At 36.9% G+C, this 25201-nt stretch overlaps 1 protein-coding gene across 3 annotated transcripts in view; it reads left to right on the top strand.

Moving 5' to 3' along the window:
- The window catches only part of SEMA3E (semaphorin 3E), a 236342-nt gene that overhangs the window by 8314 nt on the left and 202827 nt on the right, over window positions 1-25201 (top strand). Inside the window, exon 1 of one of the 3 annotated variants that reach the window (XM_049096823.1) lies at window positions 14522-14593. The exons of the other annotated variants lie outside the window; for them this stretch is intronic. Coding sequence (XP_048952780.1) covers window positions 14566-14593 — 28 coding nt within the window. The 5' untranslated portion in view covers window positions 14522-14565. Of the gene's footprint in view, window positions 1-14521; window positions 14594-25201 lie in introns of those variants that run through there. 3 annotated transcript variants of the gene reach the window in all.

Genomic DNA, 25201 nt, shown 5'->3' with positions numbered 1-25201 from the left:
CTTTGTCTAGCCTGTGTTTCTAGTGGGCAACTGATGCTGCCAAGGCCCCTTGTGACTGTGCCTGTGGGGCTGGACTGGGAAGGAATCATGGCACTCAACAGGAGGGGATATGCCTGCCTTCTGCTCTCTGGCTACCCTTGGGTTAAGTGTAAGCTAGAATATTCTTTATATAAGCCTATTTCTAGGCTATTTGGGTTCCTTTTCTCTGAGTTATAAGTTTTAATTCATTGAAACCAGAATAGAAAGAGGGTTTTTGTTCCCAGGATAGAGCAGAGGAGCAGCACCCCTATGGATAAGTCTCGGTGGTGATGTCAGGTAGCCAGACTAACTCCAGAACCAGAAAAGAACAGCAGCGAAGAAAATGAGGATGAATGAGGGGGAGAGTAGAGGTCAGCTAGGGACACTGAGCTTTTCCTTTCTGACCAGTTCCCTCCCAGGAGATGATGGAAAATGAGGAGGGCTTTAAATTCAAAGCTCAAGATTCACTGTGAAACTAAAGCCAAAGAGGAAATGTGCTGACAGCATTGCATATGGCCATTCATGCCTCCTGACTGCTTTTTTCCTAACCCTGAGTCCAAAAGTTTATTATGGACCATGTGATTTCTAAGATCCTTTCCAATTCTAGAATTGTAGAACTCTTTTCCTCCCCTTCCTAGACCTCCCAGTGTGTATAATTTCTCCACAATACTTTCTAAAATTTTTATTAGGAAACAGTATGTTCTAGTGGAAAGAGTAAGGATGGACTCACAATTTTGAAATCCTGGGTTTGAACCTACAGTACATATATCCAATTTAATGCCACGTTATTCTTGCTAAATCATTGAACTTCTGAGGCTTACTTTTCCCGCAATTACAAAGGACTAATGCACACTATCTCATAAGATTATTGTAGGAAACTTAAATGTATCATAGAAAGGTGTATTGTGTTGTAATGGCTTATAATATTCCCTAGTTTTTGTAATTGCCTTTAAACATTTTAAGATTTTTGAGAAGAGTAATTTTATTTTGTTAATTAGTTTATTTTGGGGGTAAGACTTGTGGATAGAATAAAATGACATACTCAGATCATTCTTAAAGCCAGTAATTAAAGTGTTTAGTATGTATTGAATAAAAACAAAACTAACTTTTTATTGTTTTTGTTGGCTTTTGTTGGCTTCTCTGTTGTCAGAGAGACAAAATTATAAAGGCTTGCTTAGCTTTTTTAAGAGGTAGAGCTGCTGCTGAAAAATTCACCTGATGGAAGGCTCAGTTGAATTTCTATGAATTTACTTGGGATTTCCTTTTGTTCCTTTTCTGAACTAGAGTCCCAGAGGAGATAGGCATTGGGGTGCTATGCAGAGTGTCAGAGACTGGCAACATCAGCCACCCCTGGGAGCTTCTGCATCAATAATTCTGGTGCATCGGAAGCTGTGTTTTAACAAGCCCTTACAGGTGACTCAGTGCACACTCCGCTGGAGTGGGAGAAACACTTGGTGGCCCAGGTGGGATGACCTACAAGGGAGCCTCACTTTCACATTACTTTTTCATTGTTTTTTCCCCATTAGGTCCATCACCTATGTTAAAGGTGTCATTTATTCAAATTTCCAAATCACACCCCTGGTCCTGGTAAATATACTTAAATTCATGAGTATGTTATACCACTCTCTATTTTTTTTACTAGATATATATGTATATATCTATATTTTTATATATGTAAAATATAAATTAAATCTGCTGTGAATGATTATTGATGATATAAATTGTGACACATCATGGTATCATTGAATTCAGATGAGAAAAACATCTAATACTAGTGAACTGTAGAAAAGCATTTTGTAAGATTCCAGAATTACAGAACTCCTTCCCTCAAGGAAACATTTTCTTGGGCTAAAGATATTTGATCCACTTCATTTTTTGTTATATTTCCTGATCTTTCCCCTCAGGGATTCAGAAGCTTCTGTATCTTTCTAAGAAATACTCATTCAGTCATTCATGTATTTGATGACTACCTGTTGAGCTCCTTCCAAGCTTCAGATATTGACTGTCATGCTACGGATTTCAGAATAAAAAACACAGTTTTGTAATGTGATGCATTTCCTGGTTGGGATCCTGGAACCACAATAGTTAAAAACTTAAGGAAATTGAATAAAGTGTGAGTTTTAGTTAATAATAACAGATCAGTATTGGTTTATTAATTGTGGCAAGTGTACCATACTAATGTAAGCTGTTAATGGGGGAAATTGGGTGTAGGTATATGGGAATTCTCTGCACTATTTTTACAACTTTTCTGTATACCTGAAACTATTGTAAAATAAGAAGTTTATTAAAACACACACACACACATACACACATACACAGCCCCTCTATTCAAACACTATTCCTGAGAATCTTAAGGGCCATTTTTAAGAAGAGACAAGTCATGATGGAGCAGGATTTTTTTTCTACTGAAAGTTAACACAAAAAACTTATGGGGGATCCCTGGGTGGCGTAGAGGTTTAGCGCCTGCCTTTGGCCCAGGGCGCGATCCTGGAGACCCAGGATCGAATCCCACGTCGGGCTCCTGGTGCATGGAGCCTGCTCCTCCCTCTGCCTGTGTCTCTGCCTCTCTCTCTCTCTCACTGTGTGCCTATCATAAGTAAATAAAAATTAAAAAAAAAAAAAAAAAAGAAACAAAAAACTTATGGAAGGCTGGGGTTGGAAGAAGGAACCAGAGCACAGTCTTGGAGAAATAAGTAAGAGGAGTCTGGGCAAGAAAGAAGGAACATATCATCTATGTCTGATCCTGTCTTGCCAACATTCCTGCTGCCCTCCCACCACCATCCCATTGCATATGATGTGCTGTGTCCTCCTAGAAACCCAGTTACCCTTGGATATCTGAGTTCTGTGTTCATAGCTTTCCCACACACAATGCTCTGTGTTCATGCTCAATTAAATTGCTCCTATTTCTCTACGACTTTAAGCAGTTCTCACTTTTAGCATGAGGAAGAGAATTAATAGAAACTCACAAGTAAATTTTGAAAATTTTAAAGGCAATTTTATTATTTTATTGTTTGAATCCTTGAAAGCTAGTGTACTTTGGATATTTAATAAATTTATTTCATCATTTGCATTTAATGTATAGAATGTAATTGTTATGTTTACTCACATTAATGTTGCCAACCTGACTACTTTTGTTGGATGCCACATCTGTATAGGTTCCTAAGACAGATGGCACATAGTAAGATGGTAGGGCTTGACAGGGAGCATTCAGAAGTCCGGACAGTGGATGAGAATACTTCTCCTCTGCCTGTGCTCCAAAACATCAGGCCCTACTTTGGCCTCAGGTCTTCTATTTTGAAAACTTTGAAGAGAAATCCAGAACTGCTTTAAAATTTTTCAGGAAATATCTGTATATTATTGGAAGGCACAGTTTAAGGCTTTGCAGAGTGTGGTTCGAATTCATCTGGGCCATTACATGATCGATGTCACATTTCAAGCATCTTTTCTTCCCATTTGCTTCAGTCGTGATCTCCAGTGTCCAGTGTAGCATCGCATTCATTTCTAGAATGACGACCTATGAAGAGAGACGGAGAACGAATGCGTGAAATCAGCAACAAAGCAGAAAACAAAGGCAAGATTATAAAAGGGTAGTAACTTACTCAACACCTTTGTTTCTGAAGAATATTCTAAATGAACAAAAGCAAGAATGTTTGCTTTGTTTTTCTCACTTTACTCCTGTGCAAAGGTTGGTTTATGAATAATTTGACTATGTGGCCTTTGTTTTGTGGATTTATTGGTTTAAAAGCATGGCTGTAGGCAATAATATAGTGAGAAAAATAAACAATATTTACAAGTTTTATAGTTAAAGTTAGCATATGCAAGGTGCTTTCAATTTATTTCCCAATCCAAGTTAATTGAGAAAGAACCAATAAAAATTTTATCTTATTAAGATTTTATCTAACAAAAATTGACAGTACATTTTTAAATCGTGGTATCCTTGAGGTTTTGTTTTGTTTTGTTTAGCACCATACTAATTACTCAAATATAACACACCTAATCTGTAAGAAGAAATTGATGGACAGAAACAGAAAGGTTAAAAGTGAAAGTTAATTAAGGAGAAAGCACACATTTGTCACTGTCCCTTTCTCTTGTAAGGAGTAAATAAATATAGAAACAGGAAGCAACTGATTATTTTATTTTTAGAAACTAAAGTCAGATTGTCAAAATAAATATATAGGAGGTAGGATCATTTTAAGCAAGGTAAAAATAATATATTTTTAAAAGAAAATGTGGAAAGTAATGGAAAATAAAAGTGATTTCTTTTGAAATAACTCATCATTACTGATGAAACTGATAGAGCTTATTTTTTTCTTATCAAAAGAAAAAAAGGAAGAAGAAACTTCAAGTTTGACATTATCACAATGCATGAATGTTATACATATTTCTGTTCAGATGAATGATAATCTGACAGATACTTTATAATTGCTTAGAACGGGTACTAGAATATTGAGCTTGCTGACAATTTAAGGGTCTGCTTAAACTTGAGTTAACCATATGGTATATTCTTAGAATAGCCATACAACCCATGTTTAAAATTTAAACAGAAAAATATCTTTTTTCAAAGTCAAATGTTATCATTTTAGTTGATGTACTCAGTTATCCATATAATTGCACCTTTTGCTAGTAAGGGAACACAAAATATTTCCTTGTAATTTGTCCAGAATGAAGACAAAGAGAAGCTAGGACCGTGAAATATCAGAATGGATATTATGAGCCACCTCAAAATATCAATTACTATATTGTTACAATTATGAGAAGTTAATATGTTTAAACCTCAACACATTAATATGCTTTGATTTTCTAGTAATTCCCCGAAGCAAAATTCCCTTGTAACATTTAGATAACCACAGGAAGAAGAAAAATATTATAGTTAAGTCAATTATGCTTATAATTAAAAGAATGTAATTATATCTTTGTCATTATATTTCTCAGAAATAAGATAAAGTTATGTACTGGGCACTGCTTTTGACAGATTTTTTTGCCAAATGTTTTTTACTTGCTCCAAAATGTGTATGCCCAAAGTGAAGTCTGATGTATTTTAAGACTGTAAAAGAATTTTTCATATCTGGAGAACACAAAGGAAAGTCTCAAGACTTAAAAATCAATAAGATTAGACAAGAATTAGAATGAAAGATTAGGAAATTAATAATAATGAGAAAATCTGCATGCAAATAAAGCAGTAGAAACACATGAGATGCCTTTTATAATATTGGTCTCAAGGGAATTAAAATGCATAAAATACTAGGATTTTGTGTGCAGTTGTATTTTAGAATACATAATGTTGTTGACTAGGCATTTCCACACCTATATGGGTGAGCTTAACAGGAACTTAGAATGTCATTTGTCCAGTGAGTCTGCTCATACATACCCACGGCCTAGTTAGAACAGACCTTGATATTACTTTATTTTTCAATGTCCAGATGCTGGTAATAGGAGTAAATGTATACCAAACGGATCCCTGGTAAGTTTTGCTGTCTTGGAATAAAACTCTTGCTAGCACAGGCACTGCTGGAGGCAGTGCTGCCCCTGTAAAAGCTTGGGGAATAATGCAGTTCTGTCCCCCAGTTCCGGTGCATTATACTTCTAAAGTTCCCCAGCCAGGCTCCAAGTTTCCACTCACACTGCTAGCCACCGCAAGTTCCCTTTGTCTTCACTGACTATTTTTTTCCTCTTAACAAATAGACCCAGCTGCTACTGCAGCCGGTTGCCCACACTCCCCCATACTGCTCTCCCTGAGGATGGCAGCCAGAGCAAAGAATAACAGCTGGGATTGGCTTACTTTGGCATCTAAATAATTTTGGGTGGGTCCATTCCTAACTTTATTATTTCATTTAATTTGTATAATCTTTCCTTCTGCTGAACTTTAAAAAAAAAAGGAGGTACATGATATTTTTCCGAAATGCTCTCTTCATCTGGCTGTGACTCTCCTACCTGGCTGCTCCGGACAAATTGGTTCATTCTGCACACTGTTAGTTTTTCCACTTTGAAGCACCATTTGGAAAACAAACGTTACAGAAACAAATTTATTCATGTGATACTGGACACATTATGTAACCTTTTTCTGACTCAATAGAAGAAAAATAAATATCACCTATGTCACTGATTGTGATTAGGATTAAATGAAAGAGCATTTGAATTCATTTAGAAGAGTGCCCGATGCACAGTAAATGCCAAGTAAGCATTGGATAGAAGGAGAGTCAAAGGAGACTCTCAGGGGGAGGGAAGGAACAGTGGAGAGCACTGGGAAGCAAGGGTAGAGTGAGAGGAGAGAGGGTGAGGAGGAGAAGGGAGGGAGAAATAACTGATGAAATACACAAAGTATGCTTATGCAGTTAAGACCAATGTTGCACACATAGGACTTTTTTTTTAAAAGACTTATTAATTTGAGAGAGAGAGCGTGCACGCGCACATGAAATAGTGGGGAGGGGCAGAGGGAGGGAATCTCCAGAGGCTGGTGCAGGGCCGCATCTCACAACCCTGAGATCATGGCCTGAGCAGAAACCAAGAGTCAGGCACTCAACCCACTGAGCCACCCAGGCGCCCCACACGTAGGATTTCATATATCTTATTCCACTCAAAATGAAAATCAACACTTAGAAAAAGACTGAAGTTTAGAAAAGCTGATAGAATTTTACTTGAATCACAGAATTTTCTTAAAGATAGGAATTTTAGTGATTTAATCACATCCATGGCATCCGGACAGGTAGTCAGACATGATCATCACTTGGAATTTGTACACTCTCATGGAAAGGGAATTCACTACCTGATAAGGAAGTCCATTCCATTTTTTAAATCTTTATTTTTATTTTAAGAAATCTCAACATCCGGGCGCCTCGGGTGGGTCAGTCAGTTAAGCGTTTGCGTTCAGCCCAGGTCATGGTCCCAGGGTCCTGGGATGTAGTCCCGCATCAGGCTCCCTGCTCAACAAAGAGTCCGCCTCTCCCTCTCCCACTCCCCTCTGTTCACGCTCTCTTTCACACGTGTGTGCTCTCTCTCAAATAAGTTAGATCTTAAAAAATAAAAGAACTCTCAACATCCAACATGGGGCTTGAACTCACGAGATCAAGAGTCACATGCTCTACCAACTGAGCCAGCCAGGCCCCACAAGTCCATTCCATTTTTGAATGTTGTAATGAGGAGAAAGCATTTGCATAACTAATCCCAAATCTGACTTCCTGGGTCTTCCACTTTTTAGTTGGAGTTCTTTCCTCTCCTGACATAAAGTTGTAAGTCATGGCAGATCTCCAAATGCTTAAAGAGAGTTATCCTGACCTTTTGTGGTGGTTGGTAAACATTCCTCACGCCGGGGTTATCCCGCCTGAGGTGTCAGGGTTCCCATCATGCTCCTCTTTGTTAAGGCCTCACTTAAAAGGGAGCACCACGATCAATACTCAAGAGACGCCTGCCTTGTTCACAGGAGAGTGGTGCTGTTAACTGGCGACTCCTATTTATTAAAGCCACCTGAGTTGACAGCAGCTTGTTTGGCAAATATGCCAGCCTATTGGTTTATGTTGAGATTGCTGTCAGGTTTTCCACATGGACTCTAAGCCAGCGCTTTCCTTTATTTCACACGTGTGCTTTATTTGTTGAAGTCAGGAAAACCCTCTCCTACTCTCTCTAGTGTAGAATGTGAACCACAAGCAATGCAACAGCGTGTGGTGTCCTGAAAAGGACGTGAGCTCTAGAGTGTGACATTCCTAAATTTAAAGATTGTTTCTGCTATTGTGTTTAATTTTTCTTAACATCAGATTTTACGTTCATTATCTTTTGGAAACTATCTAGTTAGAACTGGCAAAACTTCTATTCATTATAGAAATTCTTGTTTTTGTTTTAAATTTGAAATACATATTGTATAGGCTTTCTCTAGTGTTTGGAAGAAGGTTAACATACATTCAAGACAGTTTTTAAATTAGCATATATATTATGTATTAGCATATATAAAATATATGCTTTGGCTTTCGGGGAAGATGTAGAACAATAAATATCACTGCTGATTTTTTTCATAAACATTGCTGAGATAATTTGTATAATTATAGTTACGGAAAGCTTAATTTGAAATGCTTTAATATGAGGAAATAAAACAACGTTTCTTCACAGCTAAAATAAAAAGGAGACTTTTTAAATGTCTGGACAATTTTTATTTAAAAAGAATCTGGAATGGTCACCCCAACAGAATGGCAGAATTAAAATACCACCATAGCTGTGACTGCTTGATTTTGTAACTTTAGTCTGCTGTCATTTTGTAGATTTGCCAGTCTCTCTGGGTATTTGTAGAAAGTACTGGGATCTTAAAAAATGAAGCATACGATTTTCCAGAAAATTTTGTTTCATTAACTCCTTGTAAGTCAACTAGTAAGCTCTAGAAAAATAATTCACTGAAGACTTTATATGTTAAAGGTATGTGTCACTAAAATTAATTTTTTAATGTTTTTTTAACCAAACTTCCTTGTGGTCTCTGTTCTGCTCTTGTTATGGGATTAACTCCATCAAGTGCTCTTTTCCTATATTACCAGTCTATGAGCTACTTACAGTTTCTTGGAATTTTGAATGTAGAAGAATGACTCTAATAATAGTATTGAGTCAGGTGGTCAAGTCCGAAAACACTACACATCCACTGCTTCTTGAGTCAGTTTCTATCTTTCTGGTCCCACTAATGCATTAATGGTCCATCTGCTTTATTACAAAGCCTCCTGACTAATACTTTCCCGCCAATCCAATTAACTCATCATACTACAGAGTTATCATTAAAAATGCAAATTTCACTCATTTCATTCCCCCGAAACAAATCTTTAATGGAAGAATATGCATGGCTTTTTATAGAAAATGCATACTTCTTGGCATGGTACACTAGGCTTCTCATGACCTGAGCCCTGTTTACTTTGTTTTTTTAAAAGATTTTTTTTATTTACTCACGAGAAACGCAGAGAGAGAGAGGGAGAGAGAGGCAGAGACACAGGCAGAGAGAGAAGCAGGCTCCACGCAGGGAGCCCGACGTGGGACTTCATCCCTGATCTCCAGGATCACGCCCTGGGCTGGAGGCAGCGCTAAACCGCTGAGCCCCCCCAGGCTGCCCGTGCCCTGTTTACTTTGACCCTTCTTCCTTGTTCTATATCTTTTTCTGAGTTCCAATCTCCAGTGATTCTGAACTCCATGACATTATGGGCCTCTGTCAAGCTTCTTCTTGCCGCCAAGCCTTTGTACTTAGCCTCTGCTTCCTAGAATGGCCTTTTCCTGCGTTTCCATCCTCCCCTCCTCTTCTGCTTGCTGGTAATGTCTGCTCATTTTTTAGGACTTGGGTGAGACATACGCCTTTGCCATCAGCCGTCACAGCAGTCCATGCATACTTTATAACAGTCATCTACGTTGTGTTACAGTTGTCTATTCATATGTTAAATTCACAAGGATTAACTATATCACAAGTATATACCTTAGTACCTAGCAAAGAGTAAGAACTCAATTAATAAATAAATGGATGAATGTGTTGTGTTATGGCCAACTGGCCATTTCTGGGTGTTCATTCTGAACAGCAAACATGTGGGAAAAGCAATACTTTATTGGCACAAAAGAATCTCTAACTTAGGAGAGCCATAAATAGTCTGTTCACAGATAATTCCAAAATTATTCGTAAATACGTTACCCATAAGCCTAATCATTTTTATATTGATAGTATACTTTTTTAGTGTTGTGAAAGAATACTTTTTAAGCACTACTCTACTTTGTATAAATTCCAGATCAGCATCTTTGGTAACATCTAGAATATGAAACAGCCTTTTAAAAAGCCCATCAAGCAGTGATTTACAATTTCCTCCTTCATAAAATCACTTAGTTACCAATGTACCCAAATTATAAATTCTGATAGAGGAAGTGGAAGCTTTTTATATTCTGTGACACAGTTATGGAAAAATATTTGGTGGGGTTGGTTTCATTCCTTTATGGTTAACCTCCTTAGGGCATTTATTAGCCCTCATATATGAAATGGAAATTGGTCATTCTCAAAGGAGGATTATACATAAATACTACTGCAAAATGGGAATTGTATAGGAACATAAAACATTAAAAATAAAAGTGCTGGAAAAGAATTTGACTACAAAAATACTTAAAATTATGTTAAGATTTGTTTTAGACTTTATATTTTTATTTAAAATAATAACTCAACATATATTTTAGAATTTTAACCAAATTAATTATTCAAACAGAGTATGAATTGGAATCTTTGAAGAGTATTTCTTGGCAGTTGTGGGATCTAATCTGGGACTTGAGGGATGGGTAGGCCTTCAATAAAGGGAGAGCAAGGAAGAGGGCATTGCAGGCTAATGCACAAAATCAAGACTGGTAAGGAAATTGTAGTGGATTTTTAGGAGAAAGCTGAACTTTCGCAAAAGGATACATTGAATAAGTATACAGGGGACAGTTTGCTAAGTACATCCTTTTTATTAGAAGATATTGAAGTGTGATAGATTGTGATTCTTGTAAAAAATAAAATTTCAAATGTAATTCCTTTTCCTATTCTGGCAAAATGTCCCATCTCGGACCTAGTTATCTCTAATAGGAGGTATGTCGTATTTCTACTGGCTCTATAAGGTACTTAAACCCTCTTTTTGGCATTTCCTACTTTTTGGTACTTTTCTTATGTAAAAAAGATCATAACATGAATGCTAATTGTCCTAGCTACCTACATCAATTTTAGTAATAATCCATGTATTTTGAGTTTATCATGATGCCATTGTTTGAGACGCTTTTCTCTTTGCTCACAGTCTGTATACTTCACTTGTCAAAAGATTAAGGAAACAGACTCGCACATAATTCACAGCAGCTATTTACCCCCAGCTGAATGTAATTATTGAAAAAACAAAAGCAGAGATTTGGGAGGAACCCCAACAGGTACCTATCTAGTTCATGGTCTAATCTGTTCAAGGGCAGAGATGGGACCTGCCACAACACAGGTACTTACTGAAGACTTGGTTTTCTTTTTTTAATCAACTTAATCCATTTTACTACCTCTGGGCAGGATTGTTTAAGATCCTTCCTGATGAAAAAATTCCATTTAATGAATAAAGCTTTCAGGAGAGAGATTCTACAACAGCTCTTAGAATTTAGGAAAACTCAATGTTTTAGAAAGCTGACGGAAAACAATTCTTTATTATATCTCAGGGAGCTCACCCAGGCTTCTCCATTTAAGACCATTCTCTCTAGTGTTCATTTCTCACATAAGACAGTAAAATTGCCTTATAGTTGCTATAATCTGCCTTCTGGTGGGAAGGTGTGGGTGTCTGTGTGCAAACCTCTCTCCTCAGTGGTGAAAACAATGATGGAGATATACAAAGTGTGGCGATTAATAACGTTAGTCTTTTTATGACCTGAGAAGTTTCATGTAGTTTTAACCTATAAATTGCCTTTCCTTAAAAATAGAACTACTCTTCCCCTGCCAACTTCTAGGAGCCCCCACTTACATCCACGTGGTGATTGCCCACATTATGGTACAACCCACCTGAGCCTGTTTTGTTTTGTTTTGTTTTCCCTCTGAGCCATAGTCCAAGCTCTTAAATTTTCTGTAAATTTTTGTCATCATTTTTTATCTGTCTCCAGGCCCCTCATGCTACACTATGTGCCAAGTAGGGAGTAGAAAAACAATATGATATGAACTGAACGCTATCTCTAACATAATGTGTACGAACATTTTAGGACAGTTTAGAGGAATCAAATCTCAAAATAAGGGTAACAGAAGTGGTAATTTCAGGTTACCTGTAGATATAAAAAGTAATAGATGCCACAGAAACCCTTACAACAGTGTGGGGCAGAGAAAGTGCTCAGTTAATATCAGCTGTTGTTGTTTGCTGCGATGAGGGTAGCACTGGTGGTGGTATCTGGGTACGTCACAGCAGGATCTGTACCTTACTTGTTTTTATCTCCTGCAGGGAATATCGTGCTTTGTTCTACTCATAGGCATATTCAGTACATGTATGCATACATGGATCCAATAAGCAGGGATTGATTCAACCAAAAAATTCTGTAAGAATAATTGTTAGAAGTTACTTAAGCATTTAAATTGTTGTGAAGTACTATTTGAGCTGCTTATTAATCTTTTAATTCTTCATTGGTACCTGATAGAATTGCACATCCCCTCTTCCCCTCGGAAGTTAGCATGGCATTGTGATTTGCTTTGGCTAATTAAATGAGGTCAGAATCGACACCTGCCACTTTTGTGCAGAACTGGGATCCAGGAGACCGAGAGTGTGATTTGTCACATTTCCTCTTCCTGCTCAGCAGTCCCAAATGCACCTGCCAAGATGGGGCCTCAGTTACCTGGGTGTCAGAGTTCTTTGCTAAGCCCAGTCCCACTTGAAAACCTGCCTTGGGGGGCAGTCCGGGGGGCTCAGTGGTTTAGCGCTGCCTTCAGCCCAGGGTGTGATCCTGGAGACCCGGAATCGAGTCCCACGTCGGGCTCCCTGCATGGGGCCTGCTTCTCCCTCTGCTGTGTCTCTGCCCCCCTCTCTCTCTCTCTCTTTCTCTCTCTCTCTCTCTCGAATAAATAAATAAATAAAATCTTTAAAAAAAATAAAACCTGCCTTGGATATGTAAACTGAGTCTGAGATTTCCAGCATTGCTGTCTATTGCAGAGTAACCTGCCCTTTCTTGACTGACGATTGGCAACACATTTATTTGTGAAGGAAACATTTTTGCTACTAGACATGACTAAGCAAACTATTTTCTCCACACACACATAAATTACCTTCAGGTGTCACTCCCCATAACTGATTGTGCCGGGCCAACTTTCTCTACACTAAATGTGGTGAAATTCTTTCCTTACAAGGAAGAAACACAGCATCTGTTGTATTTGCACAGGAAAACTGCTTCTGGCTGGCTGTCCACAGTGCTGAATTGGAAGCAAGATCTGGCTGCCTGTGTATCTCGAACGTTAGCACTTGGCAGCAATGCGAGCAGCTAGCTTACCTGCGTCCCTGTATCTCACACTCCCTCTCCTGTTGTCCAGTGCAATGCAAGGCACAGAATGTAGTGACCTAACTTGTGACAGGTATAATCATCAAATAATCACTGGGGATTATGTGGGCCAACAGAGCAATTCTTCTCTCAGTAATAGCAAGAAAAACTAAAAGGTGGAGAAAATAACCCTCACTGCCATTCCTCTATCCCACATACTTTGTTCTTCAGCGAGAGATTCAACAGTATTTCTGGAATTCTTATTTCTCAATAAATGAATACTGTTTTGTATTTTAAATGCTTTAAAAGATGTTACATCTTTAGAAGTCGTCTTAGGTGTATTTTTTTCAGTAAGTGATTATAAAGAAAGTTACATTGCTTATTCTCTAATAGGACTAAGACATTAAGATGAAATACATATAGTGGAAACTGTGAGATATGTGAAGAAATTTTGTTTTGAAGGAACTGCCTTTTAAAATTTGCACCATCCTCAAGAGTTTATCCTTAAGCTCTTGAGTTTATCCTTAAGTATTCCTAAAGTTTATCCTTACTCTTCATTTTGGCCCAGGTCTGGATCTCAGGGCCCTGAGATCGAGCTCCACAGTGGGCTCCATGTTCAGCAGGGATTCTTTTTCTTCTTCTCCCTTTGCCCCTCCCCTTGCTCTTGCGTGCTGTCTCTCAAATAAATAAATAGTAAATCTAAAAAAATTATGACAAAATTGAAATATGGATTGTAAAATACAAAAGAATATTAAATGCAGAAAATAAAATAATCCTAATTCAAAAGCCTTGTTAATTGTATTGACGTGGGATATTTTTAGGCCTGAATTCTTGTCCTCATGTTAGAGTAAGCCTGTTTCTCTGTGTAAATGGAGCTCCTTGTTAGTTCGATTTTAGATGACATGAGTAAAGAAGAGTACTTTCTGAAGACAGTAGTCATTTCATATTGTTTTGTGGTTTACAGTGCTCTGTTTAAAACAGCATGATATTGTTAGGCCTATTTTAAACAGTCATACAGTCTGATTCACAAAGGAGAATTGATCATTCCTTCCCATTTTTAAAAAGTTTGTGTATTTTAGATTTGATTCTGTATATAATTTACTTATTGAAGGGAGGATGACAAGAAGGGCAGGATACTGGAGGACACTAAAAGGCACTCTCCTTTGCTTTCAGGTTATGAGATAATTATGATGATAGGATGCTTCTTCCAATGTGAATAAAACTTACTGTTTTTATATCTACCATATGCTTGATGATGTAGATGGACCATCTCAATTCCTCCAATTATCTTTATATTATTATTTGTATTTCATGAATAAGCTAAATGAAGCTCAATTATTTAGGTGCCTTGCCCATCTAAAGCCATGTAGATATTAAATGACAAAACTGAATTCAAACCCAGTGTCTGTTCTTTCTGAATACAACAAGCTGAATTATGGGTGTAGTTTTGAAGATTATTTTCACTTAGGATATCAAACTGTCTTTCCCCGTGGTACATAGATTAGTCTTCATTGTATTTTTCTACGTGAAATAATTGACTTTTTTATAATACTTATGTTTTAAGGTTGGACAGATCTTGTTGAAGCCTTTCTACATGAACTCTGAAACATGGCTTCCAAAGAACTTGTTCCTCACGGTAAGAGGACACTTATCCCAGAAATAGACATTTTTGTGTTTTACCTCATCCCTAGTGACACTGGAGTGCTCTGTTCTTTAAAATCCAGTGATTAAAATTAGACAAGGCAGGCTTCAACTGCACAAATACACAATTATCGAAATATACTTTGAGCATTACGAAGGCACTGGGGACTGAGCAGTTATTTTGTTTGCTTATTTTTTCATCAATTGAAAACATAGTTAAGTTGTGACCTTGGGTATTTCGCTACCTAAGACTCAGTCCTTCATCTGTGAAATATACCCATCTCCTGTCTAAGATTACTTTCTGGATTAACTTAAATATTATATTTAAAGTTTAACTTACTGTGCCCATCAGAGTAAAACCTTGAAATTATAAGTATTTACTGAAAACATGAGAACGTATCTTAAGAAAGGAACTGTGTCATCACTCTGCTGTAGCTCTGAGGGAAAATATATATGTATGCATTAGTTATTAAGTAATACTCTGAATAAAAATAAACAAAGCAGGTTAAGGAGACTAGAATGTATTAGGGGGTTCTTTTTTTATATTCGGTGGTCAGAGAGAGTCTCTCTGACAGGTGACATTAGAGATATGAAGGAATATGGGAATCTGAGGGCAAACATTATGGACAGAGAGACTGACAGGGGCAAAGGCAGTGAAGCCAGAGCATCATCTGCACTTTCAAACAGTGAGATGAGCAGGAGGGAGAGTGAGAGACGAAATCAGTGAAGTAGATGCGGAACTGATCTGTCAATCTTGTCTGCCTTACTGAAGAGTAGATTTGGGCTATATGAATGGGAAACCATTGGGGAGTTTTGAATTAAAAGACTTTGTCTGACTTTCCGATTAAAGAGGTTACTGACTGCTGGTTAAGCAATGGTAGACATTAGGGGCCAGGATTGAAACAGGGAAACCAATTTGGAGGCCATTTTAATAGTTCAGGTTAAGAGACTTTAGTAGCATGGGCAAGAGTGATATTGATGGAGGCAGAAAGAAAAGATATAATGGATATTAAAGGTAGAACTAACGTGATTTGCTGATAGATTGTATCAGGATGTAAGAGGAAGAATGAGCTCAAGGTTAATTCCAAAGGTTTCGTCCTGAACAACTGGAACAGCATAGTTACCACTTCTTCATGGGGTAGGTTGCTGGAGAAGCAAGTGTGGTTATGCACAGAAAGTATATGGTAGCTGAATGGAGCCTGAGGTCAAAGAGGATGATAGTTATGAGTGGGTGATCTGCAGCATGATTGCCTGGTGATGGAATGCTCTGGTGAGAAGAAACAACTGGTTATATAAAAGTGGGACTGAAGTCCTTGAGTAGAGGAGAGATAGGATTGCCTGAAGCAGAGCAGAAGCCAGGCTGCCACAGAAATGCAGAGGGACTGTGGGGGATAGGAATATTGACAAAGGTGGTTGGCAGAATCATTGGTGGGTAAGAGACCTTGGAATTTCTCTCTTGATAATTTCTAGCTTCTCAGTTGTATATAAAGCAAGTGTCTCCGCTGTGGGATGAGGGGAGGTTGAAGGTGTGTTTTATTCTGCTTGGGTTGCCCTAACAAGGTAGTACAGACTGAGTGGCTCAAACAACTGAAATTTATTTTCTCACAATTCTGGAGACTAAAATTCCGAGATCCAGGTGTCAGCAGAGTTGGTTTCTTCTAAGGCCACTCTCCTTGGCTTGTAGATAGCTATCTTCACCTGTGTCCCACATGATCTTCCTTCTGTGTCTGTGTCCCAACTTCCTGTTCTTATACAGACACCAGTCATACTAACTTAGGGCCTACCCTGATGACCTCATGACTTAATTTTAACTTAGTTACCTCTTTAAAGGCCCTATCTCCATATACAGTTACATTCAGGGGTACTGGGGACTAGAGTTTCAACCTGTGAACTTTGAGGGACACAGTTCAGCCCATAAAAAAATGGCTGAGTTTGAAGAAATTGTCTGGAACAGGCCAGGGAAATTTATGATCGCAGAGCACCATTTCACTTGATGCTGTAAACCTGTTCAGTCCCAGTCACATCATTGTAATACCCATGACATTAAAAAACTCAGGGATAGGAGCACCTGGGTGGCACAGGTGGTTGAGCAGCTGACTTGGTTTTGGCTCAGTTCATGACCTCAGGGTCCTGGGATCAAGCCTTTCCAGTGGTGGGCTCCATGCTCAGTGTGGGGTCGGCTTGAAAGATTCCCTCTTCCTCTGCCCCTCTGCACTTGTGCTCATGTGCACACACTCGGTCTTGCTCAAATAAATAAATAAATAAATAAATAAATAAATAAATAAATCTTTAAAAAAGAAAACTCATGGGCAACTTTAAAATTTTAATAACTCTATTCATGCCAATTAAATCCAATTGAAATTATAATGCTTTCTGTACCTATACTTTGTATTTAGTGGCATGGAACATAAAATAGAAACTGAGAACAGTAGCTCTACATTTCTTCACTAGGCATCCACCTGTTCCGGGTATTTTTGCCAAGTCTCTACATTTGTTATGTTATTAATTATACCCATAAGGTTAAGATCAGAAAGCTGGAAAAGAGGGAGAGATTGGTAAAGTAGCTTTCAGACTATGACCTTCAGATTAAAGCCCTATTTTTACCACTTCCTCATACAATCTTACATTCTCTGTGAAAAGTCTGTGTGCATTATTTGCTTCAGGTATTTATTTATTTATTTATTTATTTATTTATTTATTGCTTCAGGTATTTAATATATAATTTTTTTCACATTTTACTTGTAGTTTGTCATTAAATCAAGATTTAGTATTTTTCATAAGTATTTTGATTTCATTTTACAGTTCACTGTAGCATAGGTTTGTATTTTCTATGCAAATTAAGAAGTCTCTTTGGATTTTTAAAAATTTATTATCCTTAATCATTCAATGGGCAATATTTAATTATATTATGGTAATGTTTAAAATACAATGGAAAAAATTTTTGAAAACATATAGCACATTATTTAAGTAGGAGACTAACATGTATGATCTTAACATACCTCTGTTATATCATTGATGGGAGTATTTTGGGGCTTCATAGTTATGCTATGTGATCAAATAGACAGCAGTGGTTAAAAGTATTAAAAAATTTTAAAGAAAGGTAAAATGTATGTGTAACAATAAATTATATAGAACATAATGTTTAAATTATCTTTCTCAATGCATAATAATTTACCAGACATTTCTTTATATTTTATCAATGCTTAGAAATTTGTCACATGGCTTTTAATTCTTGACAGTCATCCTTTGAATCCTTAAAATGAATGAAATTTTCTGCTGCAAATTGTACCTCAGTCTACTTTCCTTTCACTTAGGTCTCTCAAGCAATGAGAGTTGGGGTTTTACCAACTATGAAAGCTTAAATGTGATCACAACAATTTCGGGTCACATGCCATTTGAAAACCTGAAGAATACTGTGGATTCTCTAGAAAAATTCAAAGCTTTGCAGGTGCACTCAGAATATTATATGCAAATTCAAGCAGCTCATATATTCCCATAAGAAACTCATGATATCCACAGGCTTCAAATGACAGTGCTTTTAGACCCACAAATAAAAGCCTGATTTCACCACTTGTGCTTTACTATATTGATGTGATATGATATAGACAGGGAATAGGAGAGATGTTTATGACAAAATATGAAAAAGGCGAAACACAAAATTATATATACAATGATTATAATGCTAGAAAATATGCATGCTCTAAACAAAAATTTTTAAAACTCACATAAAACAGAAGTAGTTTTGTAAGAGTCGTGAGATTATAAAATTGTATTTCCTTCTTTTTAAAAATTCCCTTTAATGCCCTATAGTTTTGTATTAAAAATAATATAGTAATATGAGAAACCTAGAAAAGAGATAGCATAACCTGAACAAATGCAATCATCTCTTAAATGTTCACCGAACACCCAGGAGAGTCCTTCCTTTTTATTCTCTTGGATAAAGCTAAAATAATCTTTTAAAAATTTGGTGGTTATACCACACTCTAAAACACCTTAAATTGAATTTAAATAAAATATCTTAAAAAACACACAAAATCTCCTCAATGGCTTCTAATTGCTCTGAGGATAAAAATAATGAAAATGTTTCCCAAAGCTTCTTTCCATGAAATGGCCAGTGTCCACCTTCCCACCATTTTCGCCAGTTCAGCTTTTCCCAGAGAAAGCCTACCCTCCTTGCCTCTCTGGCTCTACACATGACTTTATCCGTTCATTCCTCTGTCCTCCTGCTCCCCCTTCTCTTAAATCTTACTCATCTTTTAGATTTTAGCTCCGATTTCACTTTTCAGGAAAGGTCCTATTGATTCTCCAGCTTGAGTGGAGTACTGCATCATTCACACTTACAACGTTCAGATTTTTATTTCATAGCTTTTTTTTTTGTAGAATGAATGAAAAATAAACCCACAAACCAGTTCACATTTTTATAAAACATTTAAAATATTTTAAAATGTGGAAGGTTTTTTTTTTTTTTAATAGATAAAACTGAGGATGAAGCACTACAATTTTCTGACTAATCAATATGGCAGGCCATTATCCTCAAAATTAACAGATGTAAGGCCAGGTCTCTTCAAGATACTACAGTAATAAAATTTATAAGGTTAAAGAATGTGCTTCGGTGGGTAACGAAGACATTTACATTTATAGTTTATGTTTTGAGATTGAGGCTGATAACAAAATCCCAAAGCATCTAGTGATTTTCATACATTCAGAGAAAGTCAATTAAGTTGAAAAAAAGAGCTAAACATATTATTTGTTATAAGTGGATACAAAAGCACTGATTGAATCTGTCCTTTTTTTCAAGTAAGTACTGCCTTAGGTCCTTTCATACTGGGGGATTCAAAAGGAAAGACAAATGAGCTCAGTGGGAGCTAATCTCCACATCATCATCTCAGTGGTTGGATAGCACTTCTGAGTGCTCATTTAGAAGTTCAGTATTCCTGAGTTATTTCCAGTTGTACCCGATCAGGGAGTGTTGGTATCATTCCTGTAGATTTAATATTTAAGGAATGGGAGATATCATATCCTGAGTAAATAGCCTAAATGAAACGATACTATTTTTAGCTTTAACTTTTAATATTTCCTGGAAGCTTCACCTTACTAGATCTTATGCTGTATTCTAATATAATATGCAAATAGGAAAATACATGTATTTGTTTAAAGCAATAATATCTAACCTGATTTTTTAAAAATCTAATTGAGAATACCCAGGAAATGGATGAACTGCTAGTGTATTAAGGCTAACAAATCATCAGTCCGGTGGCTTTTTGTAGATCACACTGAAAGGAAAAACCATTAACCATTCTGTCTCTTCATTCTGTAAATTAAGACTTTCAAAGATTTTCAGTTTGGGATGCATGGAAGGTAACAGTCTGGCAAGTTCTCAATTTTCTCATCACATACAGTTAACCTGAAGCTGGTGAATGCCAACCAGATATATGATGGCTAACTGCTGTTAGGATTCTGGGTCTCAAAATGTTTAATAGAATATTTGAGATATCAAACTTTTATTACTTGTTTCAAATGTTTTTAATTTTAAAAGTGTATCTCCTTACATATTTAAGGGTTCATATAATAAGATTTCTATGCATATCTTTTTTTTAAGATTTTATTTATTTATTCATGAGAGACACAGAGAGAGACACAGGCCGAGGGAGAAGCAGGCTCCAGAATCACGCCCTGGGCCGAAGGCAGGGACCGCCGCCAGCCCCCAGGGATCCCCTCTACGCAGGGATCCCCTCTATGCGTAACTAAATAGTAAGAGAAAACCACTTAGATTTAAATTTATCACTTCTGCTTGAATTCGATCTAAGAGCCCCAACAGCCAGGCACTTTTTCACAAATTGTAGACAGCTTGATTCAGAGTGTACACGTAGGACTTAAATGGAACAAAATATCTGAAGAGAGGAGTTGCCCTTTCTCTATACACGCTTATTACTTACTAAACTAACTTCACTTCACTTTTCGGGGTGGGATGAAATTCCTCCGCCCTCCTTCAGTTGGTTTGCTTCGCAAATGCAGTAATAATAATTATTCTAACGAAGAAGCAATTTAACAGTTGTTAGAACAGTGTTTGCTTTCCAGAAATGTGGTTATCCTCGGGTCCTTTAGGTGAACCACCCAATCAGGGATATGAATCTTTACTCTCTGCACCTGAGAACATTTCTGACAGGATCATTTGGCAAGATAAACTCTACACACATTTAACTTCCTATTCAGTTTCTTAGCACCTTAGTTTTCGGCTTGCAGCCTTTAAAAAAATACATGTGCAAGAGGAGTAGCCAAGTCTAAAGAAAAGTGTATTCAAGCATTTGTAGAATTACTCGTTACAAGTATTGTGGTGATGCCATAGACAGCTCCGAAGATTAAATGGTGAGGTTTTCACATCATATTTTAGAAGAATGCAAAGGTCTACAGCAGACAAAAATAAAATTGTGGCTTAAGAGATTGAAAGATACTTGCTTTGTGAGAAAATCATTGTTTTTGGTCTTTTTCCTTATACTTTAAATAGAATTGTGACCATCTTACCACTGGTATTAGAATTAATTTGTTAAACCATTATACTTAAACTAACTTTGGGGTAGAGTACCTTCGGATCTCCTTAATAAAATGCCTGCAGCAGCATCTAGTTTTATTCCAAAACGATATGCCATTTTTCCATATAAGTAGTTATGAGTTATTGAAACAGTATTAGGACTTAAGTCCTAAGAATACAAAACTTCACTCCTGCTTTCTGGTAGTAACTTATAAATATCCCCTGCTTCCGTTGTAAAGCAAGAAAGGATCAGCTACAAGCTTTTATGGTTTTACTCCGTTTTCTCTTTTATGTTTTGCCTCCCTCACATAGTCAACAAGAACTGAAATAGCCCAACACTCATATTGACACACGAACTTCAGGGATTTTTTTGAGGAGGAGCTAATTATATACACATTCATACCACTTTGAAATGCTTTATTACTCACAGAAGTAGAGGACATTGACCAGGGGGTTAATTGTGTTTCATGAGAAATAAAGTATTGAGTTAAAAGCTTATTAGAGAAATATTATGCAAAATAACCACTTTTTCTTGGACCTGCGCATAGAACAATATAAAATTACACAATTTGGGGGAGTTAAATTTCAATTTCAGTTTCACTTAAATATTTATTGAGGACCTACTATATGCAAGCTGTGATACTCAGAGGGATCAAGTGTAAGTTAGCTACTAAGGGAGTTATAACAAGAATAATAATACATGCAGGATGCCTGAGTGGCTCAGCAGTTGAGTGTTTGCCTTCAACTCAGGGCAAGATCTTGGTCCAGGGATGGAGTCCCACATTGGGCTCCCTGTGGAGAGACTGCTTCTCCCTCTGCCTGTGTCTCTGCCTCCGTGTGTGTCTCTCATGAATAAATAAATACAAATCTTTAAAATAAAGATTAATAATAAATGCAAACAAATGTGAATGGCAGGGGCAAAATGGAGCAGCAGAGGGACATTGCAATCAAAAGGTGGGAGGAATCATAGCAGGAAAAATGAACTAATGTTTAAGAGTGCTTAAAGTTTAAGGTAAATTGGAACAACCAATTTAATAGTCTTAGATTTTGAGATTAAATTTGATAGAGTCAAGATCATTTTTCTTTGATTCCAATGTTTTATTTTGCTCCCGGATGCACTTGCAAAATGATATTATTAGTCCTGGCACACTTGGAATTATGTCATGAGATTAGCATCTGTTAAACTTAAGCACTCATCTAGGAAAAAAAATGTACTTTTAAGTGTCAGGTGCCTTAGACCTCTGAAGGTAAGATGAAAGTGCATCTTTTTTGGGAGGGGAGGGGACATGGAGAGGGGCATGTTTATTGGAAATTATTGAACATTTCCTATGTGAAAAAAAGATTTTTAGATATAATGTCAAGAAAGGTTGTATGAAGGCAGTGGTAGCTCATATGGTTAACAGTGACTCACGTTTGTGACTACCTCAACACTTCAGAGAATATTGCTTGTTCTCACATTTTTACTTTATCACTTTGATGTTATTGACTTTATTGTCTCTCCTGATGATTAAGCGGGGATGGAAACAAAAACTACATTTTTTCTATCTGAAACAGAGTTAAAGAGACAAATTTCTCATCCATCCCATTTCCAAGGTAGCCCAGAGCATACTGGAATCCTTTCTACTATTTAGAGTTAATAAAAATATTCTCCATCCTCCCTCCTCTCTCTCCCTCTATCCTTCCTTCTCATAGTGGTGCTAGTAGTAATGGTAACAAGTATAGTCACCATTTATTGAACTCATTGTATATGTCAAAAATTATGTTCAGAACAATAATTACATTATATTTTATTCTTGCACCTCTGCTTCAAGGTATATTTTATGTCAGATTTTTTCAAGTAAAAGAAAATAATTGTATTAAACAAACAGGTCAAATTTATTATATGGAATGGTTCATGATCCAGAGCTCTACATACAACCAGGCCTCAGGCAAGGAGGAGAATCAATACTTAACAATTTATTAGGAACTCAGAAAGGAAGCTCTCTGTATTTTCATCTTTGGTTTTATCTATATATCTGTACCTTAGTTTTCTCTATTTCTATGCACACAGGACAAGAGAAAGATGGTCACTCTACAGCTTCAAGAGACTAGCCAAGGTTAATAACTATCTCTCAAGCCCAAGGCCAGATTCTTACGAAAAGAAAAATTTTACTTTAAGAGCTTGAGTTAGCTCTCCAAAACTGATCCAAAGACTTTTAGCTAGAGAGTCAGGTTTACTTGGAATATAGATGGGAAAAGAGTGTGCAGAAAAAGGCATGTTATGTGCGTTCCCTATATAAGGATAAATCAAAGAGGGTAACTAGTTTACCCAAGTTCATATAGTTAATAAATGGCAAAATGGGATTTCAGAACACAGATTTTGAGTTTAAAACCCAAGTAGCTTTTATTGAATTGTGTCGACTTTTGATACTATAATAAATTATTATAAACGTAATGGCTTTAAAGACAAATTTATTATCTTAATAGTTCAGGAGGTCAGAAGACTTAAATAGGTTGGAAGGGTCTATCTTCCTTTTAGAGACCTTAGGAGGAATCCATTTCCTTACCTTTTACAGTTTGAAGAGACCTCTTCCTGGCACCCTTCCAACTTTTGTTTTTTTCATCTAACATCATTTTCTCACTCTGCCCCTCCTACATCCCGCTTAAGAGGACCTTTGTAATTGCATTAGATCCACCCAGATGAGCCAGGGTTATCGTCCCATCTCAAAATCCTTAACTTCTTTACATTGTTAAATTCTTTTTTGCCATGTAAGGTAACATATTCACAAATTCCGGGACTTAGGGTGTGCACGTCTTTGAGGAAGCCATTATTCAGCTGACCATATAACTCCAGAGTCTGTTCCATTCCTACTTACAACTGCCATTGGATTGACCTTTAAAATTCTTTTTACAACCTCATTTTCTACACATTTTTAGTTCTTATAGTTCTCTGAGATTATGACCTGGTTTGACATAAAAGTACTACTTTTATTTGTTTCATCATCCTATTAGTTGAGATTCTTCTGTTCTTCTAATAGTGAATATTTCTTGGTCTTGGTAATTCCTAGATCCTTAATTTCTAATGTAATCCATCCTTTTTTTTTTTTTTTTTTTTGAGATGGACTTTGATGCAGAGTTTTAATTTTGACTGGCAGAGATGAAAAGGGAGGCAAAGGGAGGGCATTTCCCAGAGATGGGAGCAAAGGGAAGGGTTTTAATATACCATATATATCTTCTTCCCAAAGGAGGAAGAAAAAATGGAAAATAGTCTGTTACCTAGTCTATTGGTGACATTTCATGGAAGGATGAGAGAAGGAATGTAGATTGGGAGCTATATTTTGAAAGTTTTTTTTTTAAGATTTTCTTTACTTATTCATGAGAGACACACAGAGGCAGAGGGAGAAGCAGGTTCCATGCAGGGAGCCCAACACGGGACTCGATCCCGGGATTCCAGGACCACGCCTCAGGCCAAAGGCAGAGGTAAACCACTGAGCCACCCATGCTGCCCTATATTTTGAAAGTTTTAAAATTAGTCAGCATGGTACTTACATAATATGATTGATGGGCAAATGATTATCTCAAAATGAAGTTCGCTACAAATCCATTAATTTTAAAATGTGTTTGTTGTGTGGAAAATACCCATTTTTTAAAAAGTTTGCCATTCCTTACGTACATATAGGTTATACCTTTAAAATTCCCCAAAGGTCTTTCAAGAACCATCATATTATTTATTATTTGGAAATAGATACACACACACACACACACACACACACACACACATCCCCCCCACACACAAAGCCATTGATATGGGGACCTCATGCCATGCTGGCTGTTAAATAGGATTAGAATACTATGGACATATGTCTTTGAACAGGGGTTGTTTCTTCTACTTATCTCATTCTGTAATTCTAATTGTTTTAATAGTATTGAATGGTTTTCTGAATGTAGAAATTAAGTCTATATGTAACTGTTATGTAGTTAAGTACACAAACGGGCCATGCATATACTCATTTCTATTGTATTCATCTTAGGTAGAACTATTCATGTTGATGTTAACAAAAGCCAACTTAATTTTACAGTCATTAAGGACCAACT

Source organism: Canis lupus, chromosome 18, assembly GCF_003254725.2.
Source record: "Canis lupus dingo isolate Sandy chromosome 18, ASM325472v2, whole genome shotgun sequence".
In the NCBI taxonomy this organism is placed as follows: Eukaryota; Metazoa; Chordata; class Mammalia; order Carnivora; family Canidae; genus Canis; species Canis lupus.
This window is presented reverse-complemented; position numbering and strand designations above follow the sequence as displayed.